The 18,419-nt window shown below is 38.5% G+C and overlaps 1 protein-coding gene across 2 annotated transcripts in view; it reads right to left on the reverse strand.

Moving 5' to 3' along the window:
* Positions 1-18,419, reverse strand: part of LOC133756266 (nesprin-1-like) — a 175,170-nt gene that overhangs the window by 45,773 nt on the left and 110,978 nt on the right. For both annotated transcript variants that reach the window (XM_062186946.1, XM_062186947.1), the window contains 2 exons: positions 16,473-16,631; positions 12,656-12,822 (listed from right to left, as the gene is read on the reverse strand). In XM_062186946.1, coding sequence (XP_062042930.1) covers positions 12,656-12,822; positions 16,473-16,631 — 326 coding nt within the window. The remainder of the gene's footprint in view (positions 1-12,655; positions 12,823-16,472; positions 16,632-18,419) is intronic.

Consider the following 18,419-nt stretch of genomic DNA (forward strand, 5'->3'; position numbering starts at 1 on the left):
GAAAAAATTTCAATCGAGAATACTGTACCCTGTAAAGCTCTCATTTATGAATGAGCGTGAAATAATAAAGACCTTCCATACCAAACAGAAATTGAAAAAATTTGTCATTACTTGTCCAGGCTTACAAAAGATGTTTAAGGATATGCTACACACAGAAACATAGAAGATAGTCATCATTATGAAATAATGTAAAGGCAGAAAATCTCCTAATAAAAGTCCAAAGAAAAGCCAAAGCAAACAATAGAAATATTCACAGAAAAAAAGGTAGGGCCAAGTCATTACTTAGCAATAGTAATCTTGAATGTAAGTAGCCTAAATTCTCCAACTAAAAATACAGGCTGATTGAATAGATTAAAAGACAAGACCCAGGAGAGATTCCAAGATGGTGGATTAGGGAATGACATACAGTGCTAGGCTAAGAATAAACAGTTAAAAAAAAAAAGTGAAGGAAGTACACTCTTAGGGGAGAATTGGAGAGAAAACTGCACTGGAAATCCTACAAGAGGAAGAGGAACATGGTGAACCTGTATGGTGGGTGCAGACATGCAGCACAAATATGGACACAACTGCAGCTGATGAGAGCCAGAGAGGCTAACAGTTTAGAGATGGAAATGAGACAGGACTGTAGCAACCTGCAGTGATACAGGCAGAGGGAAAGTGTGGTGTGAGTCCATACTTGAGCCCCGGGGGCTAGCAGTTGCTAGTGGTTGTCCACAGACCCAGTGGAGTAGAGGGGGCATGTTTATCTCACTCCAACTTTCCCATAATAGCATCTGCTGCCTAGATGACAAAGAGCAGGCACCATTTTGGTTTTGGGCAGCAGCTGTGGAAACCTTTGTGTGTGAGTACAGCAACTGGCTGAGACAGGATGCCTTCTCAGCGGTACTGGCAGCAGTGGTGGGCAAGGAACACACTCGGCCAGTGGCTCTTGTGTATATGTATGATTCAGAGATTCTAGTGGAGGGAATAAACCACAGTCCCCACTGACTTTGAGCCTCGCTGGGTGGTGCCTGCAGCCTCCTAGGATCAAGATGCCTAGGTGGAGCTCTCTTGGAGAACATCTGCCTATCTGTTGACTGGACAGGCTGGCAGGACAGAGAGAGGTCTCTGAATTTAGTGACTGTGGGAGCCATGTGTGCTGAGACCATGAGGACTCAATGGTTCCATGAGAAGGTGCAGGGTGTAGCTGGGTATTGAGATCTACCATGCCCAACTTGAGTGTTACGTTGCATACTTGCCCCATCCTGGAGCACTGACCAGAGTTCTCTGGCCACACCCACCACACACCTCTTGGTATTCAATGAAAATGCAGACATTCCACTAAGCCACAGAGACATAGCTCAAAGATAAAAGCCATCAGAGGAAGAAACAATAAAAATCAACTTCATAAATGCCTAAATACAAACACAAAAATTCAAGAAACAAGATTAAGCAAGACACCATGACCCCAAAGGAACACAACAACATTTCAATATTAGAATGTGAAGATGGAGAGATTAAGGAAATGCCAGGAATGGAATTTAAGAAATTTTTTAAAAAGACCCATCTATTTTCTATTTGCTGCCTATAAGAAACACAACTTACCAACAAATATTCAAGCAGACTGAAACTAAAAGTATGGATAAAGGTACTCCATGCTAACAGAAAGTAAAAGTGAGCAGGTATAGCTATCCTAATATCAGAAAAATTAGACATTAACACAATAACTGTTAGAAGATACAAAGAAGGGCACTATATAATGACAAAGAGTTCAATTCAAAAGGAAGATATGGCTGTAATAAATGTACATGCACCCAACACAAGGGCACCTGGCTATTTATAACAAACATTAATGGATCTAAAGGGAGACTTAGACTCTAATAGTAATGAGGTACTTCAACACTCCATACTCATCAATGGACAGATCAACTAGATAGAAAATTGACAAAGAAACAACAGAGCTAATCTATACTATGGACCAAATGGACCTATCTGATAGCTATAGAACTTTTCACCCCACCATTGCAGAATACACATTCGTTTCATCAGTGCATGGAACTTTCTCTAGGATAGACTACGTATTAGACCATAAAGCAAGTCTCAGCAAATTCAAAAAATGAAATCATACCATGTATCTTTTCTGATTACAATGGAATGAAGTAGGAAATTAACAACTCAAGAATCTTTAGAGCACATGCAACCACATAGAGACTGAACAACATATTCCTGAATGCACAATGGGTCATAGAGGAAATCAAAAGAGAAATTAAAAAGTTTCTAGAAGCAAATGAAGTTGATAATACAACATACCAAAACTTATGGGATAGCAAAAGCAGTATTAAGGGGGAAGTTTATAGCAACTGGTGTCTATATCAAGAAAATTGAAAGGTACCAGAATAAATGAGCTAGCAATACATCTCAAGGACCTAGAAGACAACAAGCCAAACCAAAAATTAGTAGGAGGAAAGAAATAAGCAAAATTAGAAAATAAATAAACTAAATGGAAACCAATAAACAATATAAAAGATTAATGAAAGGAAGAGCTGGTTTTTAACAAAAATAAACAAAATTGAAACACCATGAGCCAGCTAACCAAACAAAGAGGGTTAAAAAGAGGGCTCAAAAGAAGGATGAAGAGGCTGCAAGGCCTAAAATCAGAGGTAGACAAACTGGTTTTCTCAGTGCTGGCAGGGTATAGGTAGCAATTTGGGAGGGACACGGGTAGTATTCTCCAACTCTATGATTATGAAGTAATGATGAAAACTGATTATTGAGGATTTCTTGTGAGGACAATGCCATGGCTGTGTATATATTTTGCTCTCCAAAGAAGGGTCCTGGTGATAGTAAGCACATGATCAATGATTTCTGGTACAGCCCTTCCTTAAAATTGTTTGACTTTTATACATGAATTTGCCACTTTAGGCAAATATTTTAGGAAATATTATCACTTAGTTGACACTGCTCATAATACAGGTAAATAGCACAAAGGTACACCACTTTATTCTCCCAGGGTGAAACTTGGCCCAATTGAAGAGATATCTTCTTGAACAAATGTCAAGAGAAATATGACTTTTATAACTCTAAAGACATAATATATTTGAAGGCAGAGATCTGCAATAGAATGTTCTCAAAAACTAACAACTTACATTCAGAATTATCAAGTATTTCTCAACTTCTATTAGCATTCAGGTGTTATTTTAAAAAATTTAAAAGTTCATTTATATCTACTTGAAAGGCAGGGCAAGAGAGTGAGCAAGTGTGAGCACTCTTTTCTATCTGCTCTCTGCTCAGTCCCCAAAGGCCTACAACAGCTGGGACTAGACAGGCTGAAACCTGGAGTTTCCTCCAAAATATCCCACTTGAGTAGCAGGGCTCCAAACACTTAGGCAATCTTTTGTTGCCTCTAGAGTAAGCATTAGCAGGAAGTTGGATTGGAAGTAGAGGAGCCAGGACTTGAACCAGCATTCCAATATGGGATGTGGGTGTTCCTAACAGTGGTTTACCCCAATTCACACCAAAACCCCCACCCCTTGTTCAGGCTTTAGAAAAGCAATTCTCGAATTGAGATTGTTACAGAATCACCTGCGGGTGCTTTCAAACTACAGGTGCCATTTTATGAGCTGGTCTCTCCTGTTTTCACCCTTGGTGCTGAAATGCTTCCCTAATTGGGTCTTTGAAGAAAATGCTTCATAATCATAATAATCATATCGATATTTCAAACACTTGATATATTTAGTTCCTTAAAACTGATCTCAGTTCATATTACAGCTTCAATAAATCACTGCTTCTCTCAGAAAAAAATGTGGTCCCATGATGACATAATTTCTTTTCTTCTTTGTCATTTTCCTCAGTGTTGTCATACAAATGCATTTAAAATGACTTCCACTAGACTGGTCAGCTAGTAATGACAGCTGTATTTAATTATAGTTAATAATAGTTATATTTGAATAACATTGAGTTTGTGAAAGTACTCAAGTGCATGACTTTAGATTATGACCCCCATATTACACCCTATACAAAAATCTACTCACAATGCATCAAGTATCTAAACCTAAGACCTGAAACTATCAAATTACTAGAGAAAAACAAGGTAAAAACAATGAAGTCATTGGTATAGGCAACAATTTCTTGTATACAATTATGGAATCACTGGAAATAAAAGCAAAAATAGTCAAATGGGATTATTTCAAGCTAAGAAGATTCCACACATCAAAAGAAACACTCAACAAGGGACTAGGACTGTGGCATAGCGGGTTAAGGTGCTGGCTGCAGTGCTGGCATCCCATATGGGCACTGGTTTGAGTCCGGGCTGCTCCACTTCCAATCCAGTTTCCAGCTAATGTGCCTGGAAAAGCAGTAGAAGATAGCACAAGTGCTTTGGCTCCTACACCTATGTGGGACACCCTGGAAGAGGCTCCTGCCTCCTGGCTTCAGACTGGCTGAGCTCTAGCCATTGCAACATTTGGGGAGTGAACCAATGGATCAAAGATCTCTGTCTCTCTCTTCCTCCTCTCTAATTTTGTCTTTCAAATAAATAAATAAATCCTTAAAAAATGGAAAAAGAAAGGCAACTGACAGAGAAAATATTTGCATCCTATTCATCTGATAAAGGATTAATTCAAAATATATAATGAGATCAAACAATCTAGTTAAGAAATGAGAAAAGGACATGAACAGGCATTTTCAAAGGATGAAATGTGGCTGGCACCACAGCTCAATAGGCTAATCCTCCGCCTGTGGCACCGGCACACCAGGTTCTAGTCCCGGTCGGGGTGCTGGATTCTGTCCCAGTTGCTCCTCTTCCAGTTCAGCTCTCTGCTATGGCCCGGGAGTGCAGTGGAGGATGGCCCAAGTCCTTGGGCCCTGCACCCCATGGGAGACCAGGAGGAAGCACCTGGCTCCTGGCTTCAGATCAGTATGGTGCGGTGGCTGCAACGGCTATTGGGGGGTGAACCAATGGCAAAGGAAGACCTTTCTCTCTGTCTCTCTCTCTATCCACTCTGCCTTGTCATAAAAAAAAAAAAAAAGAATGAAATGCAAATGGCCAACAGATGTATGAAAAAAAAAAAATGTTCAGGCTCACTAGCCATCAGGGAGATACAAATTAAAACCACAAAACTTCACCCCAGTTAGAATGGCTATCATCCAAAAATCAAAAAAATAACAAATGTTGGTGAAGATGTAGAAAAAAAGTTACCCTAACACATGTGGGTGGGATTGTAAGCTAGTACAAAACTAATATGGATATTCCTCGAAAAACTGAAAATTGATCATATTAGCCAGTCACCAACTCCTGGGAATTCACCCTAAGGATGTGCAATAAGCATATGAAAGAGTTATCTGTACTCCCTTGTTTATAGTAACTCAGTTCAACCCAGATGTACATCAGCTGAGGAATAGATGAAGAAAATAAGGTATATATGCAGGATGGAATACCACTCACCATAGAAGGAATGAAACCCTGTCTTTTGCAAAAAAACAAAACAAAAAAAAGAAAGCAACTGGAGACTATTATGCCTAATGAAATAAGCCAGATTATAAAGTCAAAAATCATGTTTTCTCTGATTTGTGATAGCTAATATAGAGAATACAAAAAATGTGATGTATATGAATGAAGTTGACAACTTGATATTCGATTATTTATAACCCTTGTCTATACTCCTGTAGAACAATAATCTTTCTACTTGAATTCTTTATTTAGTGAATGATTAAGCCTGTAATTTAAGTAAATTGAAAGTAGGTTACTTGCAAAAATTAAAAGAAAGTATAAAGTAAAGGAAGGAGGAGGGAGGTAGGATGGGAAGTATCACCATGTGCCTAAAACTGTTTGTATTAAACACATGAAATCTGTTCTCTTTATATAAAGAAAAAATATGCTCATATTCCAAAATAGGGTACATTGGCAAGTAATGAAAATGTGTTGTAATGTTTATCATGACTCTTAACTGCATTCAAGACAAGATTTCTCTAATTATCTTTAAGAGTACAAATTATAACCTGCCACCCAGGCACCTAAAGGAGCCTTGAAAAATATTTCAACTTATACATATATCCCAGTCACATTTTTCTCACATTTAAGACAAATTCACCTGGGTGTCAGTCGGTGAACAACAGTTTTACAGTAGCTATTGATGAAAGCTGGGATAGTACATTCTACAAGAACCTTGGCATGGGCAAAGGCATGCAACTTAACATGGCCCTGGCCCTCCTGCCTCAGCACCCCATACTGAAAGGACAGTGTACAATTAGCAGGGTCGCTAGGACAGGGCTGAGGAGTGGTGCAGTGTACCAAGCCATTTGTCCTGGCTCTGTCCCTGGAACAAAGTCCTCTCAGTGATGGCTCCTGCTTCAACCACTTTCTGCAGGTGGATTTGTCAGGATTTGAATGCTCACGATGCTTCAGCAGGGGCTTTTCTAGCAACATCATAATATCCTTGTTCTCCTACTCCAGGCTGGAGCGTGTGTTTCCTCTCTACCCTTCTTATGTTAACTTCCTAGCGTCATTTATACACAAGCTGGTCTCCTCCATGGCAATTCTGGGAATGCTAGTACTGTGAATTTCACATCTTGATTTCCCCTCTCTGCCATGCTAAGCTTAGTGCCTCGTGCAAAGTCACACTGTATTTAAAGATCTATTAAATATTAGGAAGGGGAGAGGGAGCGGGAAAGGGGAGGGTTGCAGGTGGGAGGGAAGTTTTGGGGGGGGAGCCATTGTAATCCATAAGCTGTACTTTGGAAATTTATATTCATTAAATAAAAGTTTAATAAAAATAAAATAAAAATAAATAAATAAATAAAAACTGGGGGGGGGATCTATTAAACATCAATGCTTGGGATTCTAAGAAAAAACTTTACCTAATTAACATTTTAATTTTTTAAATGATACTGAACGTATACTTAAGTGTTTCTGCTAGATTCAGCATTGGCAAATAGTCTATTTGTCAAGTACTAAAATGAACTCATTTGCTTGGTTCAAAAGTCACAATATGATCAGAAGATCCAAAACACAAGGTAATACATGTAAATACAATTCCATTGGACCATCTACGCCAGCAAAATACATTACAGGATTAGTAATCTTGAATAATAGTGAGTTTCAAGTCAGAGTAATTAGTACACAATATGTCAAGGGCATTGTGACACAGAAATGTTTACCGATCATATAGTCCATCAGGGAGAAGTTTCTCCTTCAAACTAATGTACGAATTTAGTCAAGTTCGTGGAGTGAACATTCAAGTGGTTCTTCATTCTCATTTTGTAAAAAGTATATTTTACTAAGAATAGCTGTGTGTGTGTGTATGTGCATGTGTGTTTGGGGAAGCAGCTCTGAACTTCTGCAGGAAGCAGATAGCAAAGCCCTGTACATGTGCTGTGGCCTTTATTGAATTTGATATTTGCCAGACAGCACTCATTCTTTTCAGTGAGGAATATCTCACTTTTTCCCCTTTATTTCTTTAAAGGAAGCTCTTGGTTAGAGTGTCACAATATTTTCATTTATTTATCACTGGAAGAAGCCTGAGCAACATTCCTTTTGGCAGCATTCAGCATTATGATTTAAAATAGATACTTGCAGATGTCACATGTCTGCATAAATTTAGTGAGCCTGATAAACCTGTAAGTCTTGCAGCTTATGGTTCTCCTTGAAGAGTCCAATGGGGATCACAGGCACTGACCTTTCTTGGGAAGGATTCTACTTTTAAATCCAATTGTCTAGCTTCTTAACATGGATGTGTGTGAGTGCGTGTGTGTGTGTGATACACACACTTGTATACACACATATAAAATATGCATTTATGTATATAACTACATAATATATATATCACTAGTTTCCTTTAAATTAATTTAGTACTACTTGTACACACATACATAAAAGTATACATTTATGTACATAACTATATATCACTAGTTTCCTTTAAATTAATTTAGTACTACATATATATATATAACCACAAACAAAATTCTAATTATAATAGAACTAAAAGTATAGATAGTAAACCCTATTCATCTATAGGAATTTATTTGGGGATGATAGGATAAAAGAAAAACATGTTTAAAAATTGAAAACAAAGTTCCTGTTATATCATTATTCTAACATAAAAATATTATAAGCTAAACATTTGTATTATGTACTAATTGCTATTTAAGATATAAATTTGTACATTTTTCACATATATTTCATATGCTTTAGTCAGTGACCAAAATTTACTGACAACCAAAAGCAAAAGCAACTTTCTCATAAACACAAAATATTCCAGGCCCCTGAAATATGATTTTTATTTAATGAAGATAAAGTTTACAGCTACAAGACCATCAACTGGCTAAGGCTGAATTTGAGTTTCATCAGAAGCTCATCCTTTAGATAGTGTAGGATGAATTCTAACTGGCTTTTTTTCTGAACCTCTTTCCTGTGTCTCAACTTTTCTACTGAGTTCTTACTCCTCATACAACACACATGTCCCAGAAAGAACTCAAAACCAAATTATTATAAGTTCATTAACCTTTTCACCCAGCTCCATACCCAGCAGAGGGACAAGCAAACAAACCAACAAATAACTCTTAGGAGTCCATGCCAAAGCAAACTCCTAACAACAATCATCTTCACTGAACACTGGCAAAAGCAATTCTGGATTAAAGCTTCCAGCATCCATCCTATAAACCCCACGTAACACGAGAGCTGTGTACAATGGAAGACACTCAAGGAGATGCCTGCCTGGTGACATCGCAGTTGCACTCTGGGAGATCTGCATCTGCACAGCCGTCCTCTGCCATCCTCCGGGCGCGCAAGTCCTCCGCCACCACCATGAAGCTTCCACTTGAAAAAGTTAGTTTCTGTAGGGCAAAAAACTAAATCCTGCGTGGGGAGGCAAGTCACTGGTGTCTGCATGCAGAAGTGTGGAAATGCTCATGCTAGACAAATGTTGGTAGTCTGTGTCTGATAATATGACACTGAGCAGTGACAAGTGGTCATGTTTCTAAATAAAACCTACATTCATTAACATGTGCCAGGCTTGATCTCCTGGAATGTAGGCCACGAGGGTAAGAAGGGGAAAAAGCTCAGTGTAATCTGTGAAGAGGAGGAGGAGGAGGAGGAGGCTACAGGTCTAAAGAAAGGATATCAAAAATAAAGCTGGCGCAGGACAGCAACTTTTCTTGAGGGCTGTTTGCTAACAGCCTCAAGTGCAAACCAAAAACCATAACCTCCCCAACTATAGCAGACTGTAGTTTCAAAAAGGAACAACTTCTCTTTTTCTTTGGTGTAATATGCCAGCTCACTGGTTTAAGTAGGAATTTTAAGAGGGTTTCTTTTTTTTTTTGTGGGGAGGAAGTGGGAAAGAGAAGATATTCCATAGGAAAGTGTTTGGTGTGTATCTTTCAACAGAGAACAAAAAATAATGAAGAAATATTACTGTCATCTTCATATATTAAAAACTTTTATCACCTTAAAAATTATTAGTGGTGACAAAAATAAAATGTTCATTTAAGATAATTTTTACAATGAATCTATTTATATGTTTGATGGGATTTAGGTAACTATCATTTTCTCTTGGAAACTTCAAAGAGTTCCCAAATTCTCTGCACTAAGCATAAAAAAATTATGAAAATGCATATAGTAGGTTATCTTCTGTTTTAATGTAAACTAAAGTGGGAAGAGTCATGAATGGGATTGAATCATGGAAACTTAATATCTCAGCCAGCATTTCACAGCTGACGACAGGTGTGGTAGATGGTGGGAAATGTTCACCCAGTTTGTGCACTAAGGAAGCACTGATAAACAGGGGAAGGAAAACAAATGCGATGGCTGAGTGTCTTTGGGGAGAAGCCAAAAGGCAGACTCTGAATCTAATGTGGCATTTAATTCCAAGGCAAATTAACAGTCTATGTGGCTTGTAGTCTAAAGTTGAAAGAGACACAAATGCCTACATACAAGGAATGATTATCTGTATGTTGTAAGTCTACACGAGGAGAAATATTTGTGTACCTTATAAATATATCATTGATTCAAGTGTATTAATGTATCTTTCTGGAAAGCAAATTAACATAAAAAATCCTTACCTAAACCGTCCAACAAAAATGTTCCATAGCAACATGATCCTAATGAGAAAATACCACACTCCCATAAAATGTTGGCTAATAGCTGGGCACACCCTAGGCTAGCTGCTTATGCCTAAATTATATTAATTTAAAATATCTTTGACCCACTGCATCCCCATTCTTCACACCATTCAGGGACTCAGAATGTGGAAGGAATATCAACAGTTTAACTGGATTACATGGAAATAACAAGTCTACCCGTGAGTCAGATTCTGACTGAAAAAAATCCCACGGGGATTTACCCAGTGGGTGGTTTCCCTAGGAGGGTATTTATAGTAGAAGAGGCTTCCATGTCTCCTTCTGAAGATTTTATCATTTTAGTGACAGAAGTGAGGCTAAACATAGCCCTGGGATCATAAAGCCTCCACATGTCTAAATTGTTGAGTGATTGCAGCTGAGACGTGGGCTGCCATCTCTTTAAAAAAAAAAAAAGATTTATTTATTTATTTGAAAGTCAGAGTTACACAGAGACAGTAGAGGCAGAGAGAGAGAGAGAGAGAGGTCTTCCATCCGCTGGTTCACTCCCCAGTTGGCCGCAATGGCTGGAGCTGTGCCGATCCGAAGCCAGGAGCTTCTTCCAGTTCTCCCAGGAGGGTGCAGGGGCCCAAGGACTTGGGCCATCTTGCACTGCTTTCCCAGGCCATAGCAGAGAGCTGGTTGGAAGTGGAGCAGCCAGATCTCAAACCAGCCACATATGGGATGCCAGTTCCTCAGGCTAGGGCGTTAACCTGCTGCGCCATAGTGTCGGCCCCTGCCATCTCTTTATTCGCTAGAGCGATTGGCTCCCGATTTTCCTTGATTTCTTTGCATTTCTTCTGGATTCCCACCAAGCATTCTATCATGGAATCCCCAGCCTCTCTCCCAGTCCTTGTTACATATAAGTGCTGTACAACAAAGTGTTGGGAAATTAGGCTGCCACAATTAATAACAGAACCTAATTCCATGTAACTGCATTCCCTCTGATGAGGAGAACTGGCAAGAGAGTGGGTGTTGTGGTCACAGAGCATCCTGGGCAGGCCTTAGCCTGGGCTTACACAGCTCTAAAGTAGATACAGCCCCCTCAGTGGGTGTTGTGAACCACAAAGAACACCTAGAAATAAATGAAGTGTTCAATAAGCATTGGATGGGGCCGGCACTGTGGTGCAGCGGATTAACGCCCTGGCCCGAAGTGCCGACATCCCATATGTGCACCAGTTCGAGACCTGGCTGCTCCACTTCTGGTCCAGCTCTCTGCTATGGCCTGGGAAAGCAGTAGAAGATGGCCCAAGTCCTTGGGTCCCTGCACCTGTGTGGGAAACCCAGAAGAAGCTCCTGGCTCCTGGCTTCAGATTGGCACAGCTCCGGCCGTTGCTGCCAATTGGGAAGTGAAACAGCAGATGGAAGACCTCTCTTTCTCTCTGCCTCTCCTCTCTGTGTAACTCTGACTTTCAAAATAAATAAATCTTTAAAAAAATAATCATTGGCTATGACAGTGCTGTTGTTACACATTTAAAAACCATATAAGCACTTGTTCCAATTTTTGTTTCATTATCACTAAATTATATCCTGAAATAACAATTTCTACCAAAGGTTCTCAAAATTAGCATATAGAGCCATCATGCCTGTAAGCAGTTTCGTTGGGTGCACAATATTCAAAATATACTGTTCATGTCCAGCTTTATGCAATCCAGTTAAAGAAAGGCACTCATGGAAAAAGGGTACAGTGGGGTGGTTCCCAAATGACTGAGTCTCAGAAGCATTTGTAACATTCCAACTCTCCCAGCTGCCATGAAAAAGAATACCCATTCAGACATTCAGATTTTCATTCATTCATTCATCCACTGAAATATTTACTGAGCCCACATCACATTCAGGCACTGCTTGTAGTGCTCGTGATACATTGAATACTGAGCTCACAAAGCCTACATTCCAACACGAAGGAAGGTTCACCCCAAATAAAGCACCTATTAATTATCCCATCTTTATATCAAATAATACAGTGTATCATTCAATATCAGAGTCTCATATTTCTAGTAAAAACCCTCATAGATGTTTCTTTCTTTTATCCCTTTATCTCACCCCACCCTTCGGCAACAGAAATTGAACATGATATGCCCCTCAGATGGGAGATGCACACATACAGTTATCATTCTAGGTAAGCACAAAATTACAGATATGTAGCAGCTTATTTTTACAACTAGGCAGAGTGGCAATAATTAGCATTATTCCTGTACTTTACTTTGTGATGACAACAAAACACCCTCCACAAATACCGGTTAGCAGCTTCCCTTTCTTCCAAACAGGAGGCTAAATACCCATCAGTGCCTGAAATAAAGAATTTTCTGTAAGTAACGGATTTTGTTTGGATACGACTCTCTCTCTTGTTCACTCTGTCTCTCAGCTACATGCAAACAACACTAGGTTTATGAAGCAAAAAGGAGAATTTACAAGTTAATGAAGGTGCCGTTTATGAGAACAGTCTGAACATTTTTCAAAATGAGATAAATCAAAAAAAGAAAGAGAATGATTCCTTCGATTGTCTTTAGCAGCAATGAAAGGCTTTAAAATTCTGCACACATGTGCTATTGAATTGGGTCCTCTTTACCTGGCTGCAATGAGATCCAGGAGATGCTGCCACCGGTCATTGACCTTCCCGAGCTTGTATTCAATCTCGGATGCTTTGCTTTCGTGGCTGGCTTTCGCAAGTCGTTCTCCCATTTGCTGGAGCTGTATTTTGTTCTCTTGGGCAACAGCAATTTCCTCTTGATAATCCTGTATAATAAATAGCAATCACAGAGGTCAGAAAGCTTATTCTTAATGTGTTCACCTGGCTCTACGACAAACATGATAATTACAGTTTTCTACTGCTTGGAAATAGTTTAGGCATGAGGAACACCATGTGAACAGCAGTCCATATTCACAAGCATTGGCAGCGCCGAGTATTTTCAGTATGGATGCAGACTGAGGATGTTCTTGAAAGGAGAGTGGTACTTTGTATTTGCTTAACATGGCATTGAAAAATTAAAAAAAATCATAATGTTAGTTATGACAGACAAAACTGATTGATACTTTATTGATTTTAAAAATGGGGAAACTATTCCTTATTGCTCTAATCATTAACCTGCTGTTATATTTAGAAAGAATTTTCATGCTAACACTTGCCAAGCAGCAAGATGCACACATACATGACATATACAGCACACACATTCATACAGACACAGATGCAACTGACATACGTAAGTGTGCATGAGGGTTTGTCAGGATACTTGTGCAGAATATTTTAACAGTTTCTTCATTTGAAAGAGATTTTCTAGACAGTGCTGGTATTTTATAACACATAAATCAAGGACAAATTAACTCTCACCAACAATAGACATTCATTTTAGAGAATCAATGGGCCTCGAGCCTTCTTGATTTACCCTGTTTCTGTGCTAATTCCTTTTATATAGTCTGCTTCTCAGAGAGAACCAGTTCCATAGGTTCTGTTTGCAAGAGACAGGTTTGAAGTGGAATGATTTAAGTTGTGGTAAAAGGACCACTGCCACTCACCCCACGGCCAATTTACTCTCTTGCCACAGTCACGGCATCCAATCGTTAGGATCAACCTTTTCATTTTTGGCTTAAACACCTGTTAGTTAACAAATATTTTCTCCATAAGCCAATAAATATTATATGAGTGTGGATATTTTAATCTACTTTTGCTCTTAAGTTAATATCATAATAGAATTTCCTCCCAAGTCATTTTACCTAGGTGTTGGTGAAATTTTATTCCATCCCAGTGCTGAGTGTTTTCCTCATGCCCGGCCCGGGACCTCCACCCAATAATCCATCATAAATTTGAGATGATTTCATTGAGAAATGTTTATTTCCAAGGAATCACAATAAATCTTAAAAACGACTATGGTAAAAGTAATCCAAACATGTTACCTTTTAAGTTAAGCTGTTTTTGAGTGCTAACACCAAGTAGACATTAGTATCTTAGGTCCAGTTTGTTAATTATTTTTTCTATGTCATCAACATTATTAAGACTTCTATTGTTCATTAGTTTGCTTTACCCAAGTGGTAGTGGGAACCCAATTACTTGTACTATCTCTGCTGCCACCAAGTGCCTGCATTTTCAGGAAGTTGGAATCAGGAACCAGAATCTAGAATTGAACCCAAGCACTCTGATGTGGGACATGGGTATCTTAACTGCCAGAATAAATGCCTGCTCTCTCATAACTTATTTTATATACTAACATGGTTAAGATTGTAAATTTTTTTACATATTTATTTTAAAGGCAGAGAGACATAAAGAGGCAGAATGATCTCCTATATGCTGGTTCACTACCTGGAGGCCCACAACACTTTGGCCTGGATCAAGCCAAAGTCAGCAGTTGGTGATTCAGTTGGGTCTCCCGTGTACATGGTGGAGGTTCAAGTACTTGAGCCATAAGCACTGCCTCTCAGGGTGCACATTAGTTGGAATGAGAAGCAGAGCCAGGACTTGAACCCAAGCACTCTGATATGGGTTACAGGGGTCCCAAGCAGTACCTTAACTACTGTGCCAAAAGTCTGACGCTAGAGTTAATATTTTAAAGAGTACTTCTTTTTTTTTCATTTATTAAACTTTTATGCAAAATAATATAGCAAATTATCTACAGAAAAAGCTAAAATATTTTCTATTTTAATTATATTTGTATTATAACTATAGAGCATTAGTCTTGTCTAGTGCACCATTAAGACGCTGCAACTAGCGAAGAACAACTTCAGCAGATGTTAAAATGAAATCTGCATCATCTCAGCCATTTTAAACCTTCATATCAAACAAATTATTATTTATATATTTTGCAATTTTAAGTAGAAGCCTATAATACTATTAATATTACATGTTAACTTATAGATTTTTACCTTTTTCTCTATATGTGTTCATGGATAAAGATAATTTTTCCTAACAATCTATTTTTTCAGGATAAAGGAAACGGTAATTCATTTACTCAGTAAACACTGAATGTTTGTGAGAAAAAGTTAGGCATGGCCCTGGGTGCAGGGGAGATAACACTGAACAAGAAAGACAAAGGTTATTGTCCAGTGAAGCTTACAGACCAGTGAGGCTTCCATTCTAAACAGACATTGAAGCAATAAATACAAAAAGTGTAATGTACATCAGGTGGTGACATGTGCTAATGGAAAACATAAACCAAAACATTAAAATGAATACTTGTTCAAAACCAATGTGGAAATTACACTTAAATCATCAAAAATAATATATATGCTATTAAATTTGATCAGCCCTATATAGACCAATAATTGTTCCAATCCAAATGAATATATAAAATAATTTAATCAGATAAATAAAACTTGAAAATAATATGGAGCCAAAATTATCAGGAAAGTCTTCATTCCTATTTATGGTCTTTGTAAACCATATTCTATAGATGAAAAATGTCATTTTAAGCTGTCTTAAGAATTTTTTTTTAGTTCTCTAGATTTTGATTTTTTTTTTTTTTGACAGGCAGAGTGGACAGTGAGAGAGACAGAGAGAAAGGTCTTCCTTCTGCCGTTGGTTCACCCTCCAATGGCCGCCGTGGTAGGCACGCTGCGGCCGGCGCACCGCGCTGATCTGAAGCCAGAAGCCAGGTGCTTCTCCTGGTCTCCCATGGGGTGCAGGGCCCAAGCACTTGGGCCATCCTCCACTGCACTCCCGGGCCACAGCAGAGAGCTGGCCTGGAAGAGGGGCAACCGGGACAGAACCGGCGCCCCAACCGGGACTAGAACCCAGTGTGCCGGCACCGCAAGGCGGAGGATTAGCCTAGTGAGCCGCGGCGCCGGCTAGATTTTGATTTTTAAAAAGAAAACAAAGCTAAGACAAATAAATGATTTCTACTGAAAGCATGGCTAAAACACAAAATGTTGAGCAGTACCAGCAGATAATCTATCCCATCACAGATAGAAAATATCATATATATTTTACAAGTAAAGTAGGTCTTGCCATGAAAGTTTATTTTTAAAAGATAAAATGTTTAAAATATAGCATTTCTTTTCCCAAACAATAACTGTGAGTAAGCTGGTCCTCTTTCCCATGGATCCCACATCTGTGGGTTTCCACCAACTTCAGATTTAAAATATTTGGGGGAAAATTGTGCCTGTTCTGAACATGCACAGATTATTTCTGTTGTCATCATTCCCTAAACAATCCAGTATAACATCTATTGACAAAGCATTACACTGAATTTGGTCATGAAAGTAATCTATAGACAGTTTAAGCATATGGGAGAACTGTGCAGGTTATATGCAAATACTACATTGTTTTATATAAGGGGCTTGAGCACCCACAGATGTTGACATTTGCAGGGTTTCCAGGACTCATGTCCAGGATTACTAGGAGATGCCTGCACTTTTTGCACACAAAGAAGAGTGAAAACATGGGTATCGTCCCATACCTTTCTGAGCTTCTGTATCATATCTTCAATGAGAATATCTCCATTCTGAGAAACCTTGCTTTCCATCTGAGTCAACCATTCACAGAGCTCCTTGTTCTTTTCACTGAAGACTGCCCATTCGTTCAGTCTTTCACTCACTTGCTGCCGCCGCAAGGAGACCTAAAAAGTTCCAAATGTGAGGATATGCAAAAAAGGACAATGAGAACTTGCTTCCTAAAAAAACTAACTGGATCATGTTGGGTGGACTAACGTGAGTGGTGGTTGTCCACCTCTTTAGACCACTGTTTCCTGAAGTACAGGATTTGCTATCAAACCAACGCGGGAGACCTTGAAGCCTTCACTCTAATTTCTCCCCGCAAGACTCACATGTAGAATAATCCAAGTACACACATTTTTTAGCTTAGATATGCTACATGATCAGTGGATGTATTTACATGATCCCTGGATGTTTTTTTCCAAAAATAGGAGGTGAGGGAGTTGGAAATAATAGGGAAAGAAAGAAAAGAAAAAGGGAAAATGAAATGAAGGAAGAATAAAAGAAGAAAAAAGGCAAGAAAGAACAAAGAGGAAAGAAAAAGGGAAAGTGTAAATAAAAATAGGGAAAGAAGAAAAGTGGGAAGACGTCATTGAGCCTCCAGCTTCTGCAGAGTGGAGCCATGGAAGCACTGGAAGTACCCCAGAGTGGAACATGTGACTCCCACAGCTAGGTTTGAAAGGGACAAGTTTATTTGGGGCAATTTTAGTGCTGTTTTTTCATTTATTGATTTTTGCATCTTTTCCTTTTTTGTGAGATATTGGGCTATATTCACATACTGTACAATTCACTGGATTTTAGCGTATTAATGTGTCGTGCAACCATCACCACCCTCTGCCATGAGATCCAGCAATCCCACTTCTGGGTGTGTATCTGAAGGAAATGAAATCAGCACACCAGATATCTTCACTCCTATTCACAGTAGCCAAGATGTGGAATCAACCTATAGGTCCATCTCTAGATGAACGATGAAGAAAATGTGGTATATACACAGATGGAATATTATTTAGCCATGCAAATGAAAAATGAATAACATTTCCAGCAAAACAGAATCGGAGGTTTTTATGTTAAGTGAAATAGACAAGACACAGAAAGACAAATACCACATGTTACTTCTCATTGGAACTTAGAATCATGATTACTGGAGGCTGGAAAGGGTTGGGGAGGTTGGATGATGGGTACAAAAACACAGGTAGATGCAGTAAGTTAGTATTCCACAGCAGTGAGGTGACCACTGCATATGTATATGTATTTTTTGGGTGTATATGTGTTCTATACTGAATGAAGAATTAGAAGAGAGGAGACGTGTAAGCTCCAAACATAAAGAAAAGGTAAGCAAATTGAAATTCTAATTAACTGACTTGATAATTTTATGCTATATGCATAGGAAGAAATGTTGCACTGTATCCCATGTACAAGTATTACATGTTAAAATTTTAACTAATCAAAAATAAATGAAAAATTCTTCCAAAAAAAGTATACAACTGATTTGCTTTTAGTATATTAACAGAGTTGTGCAACCATCATTGCAACTGATTTTATAACATTTCCATCATATGCTCCCTTCCCCCAATACTCCTGCCTTTAGTAGCCATTCTTCTCTCTACACATACCTCCCAATTATATTCTACTTCTTTTCTCTATTCATTTGCTTATTCTGCACATTTCATATAAGGACAATAAAAAATAACAATATGTGATCCTCAGAGACTGGCTTCTTTCAGTTAACATATTTTGATTGTTCATTGATAACATACACAATATTTCATTTTATTGCTGAATATACAACATACTCCAGTGTATAGATATATCACATTTTACCTATCCATTCATTGGACATTTGGCTGTTTCTATTTTCAATTATGAATGATGCTGTAACAAACCTTTATGGACAAATATGTGTACATATTTTC

The sequence above is a fragment of the Lepus europaeus genome, chromosome 3, assembly GCF_033115175.1.
Source record: "Lepus europaeus isolate LE1 chromosome 3, mLepTim1.pri, whole genome shotgun sequence".
NCBI lineage: Eukaryota > Metazoa > Chordata > Mammalia > Lagomorpha > Leporidae > Lepus > Lepus europaeus.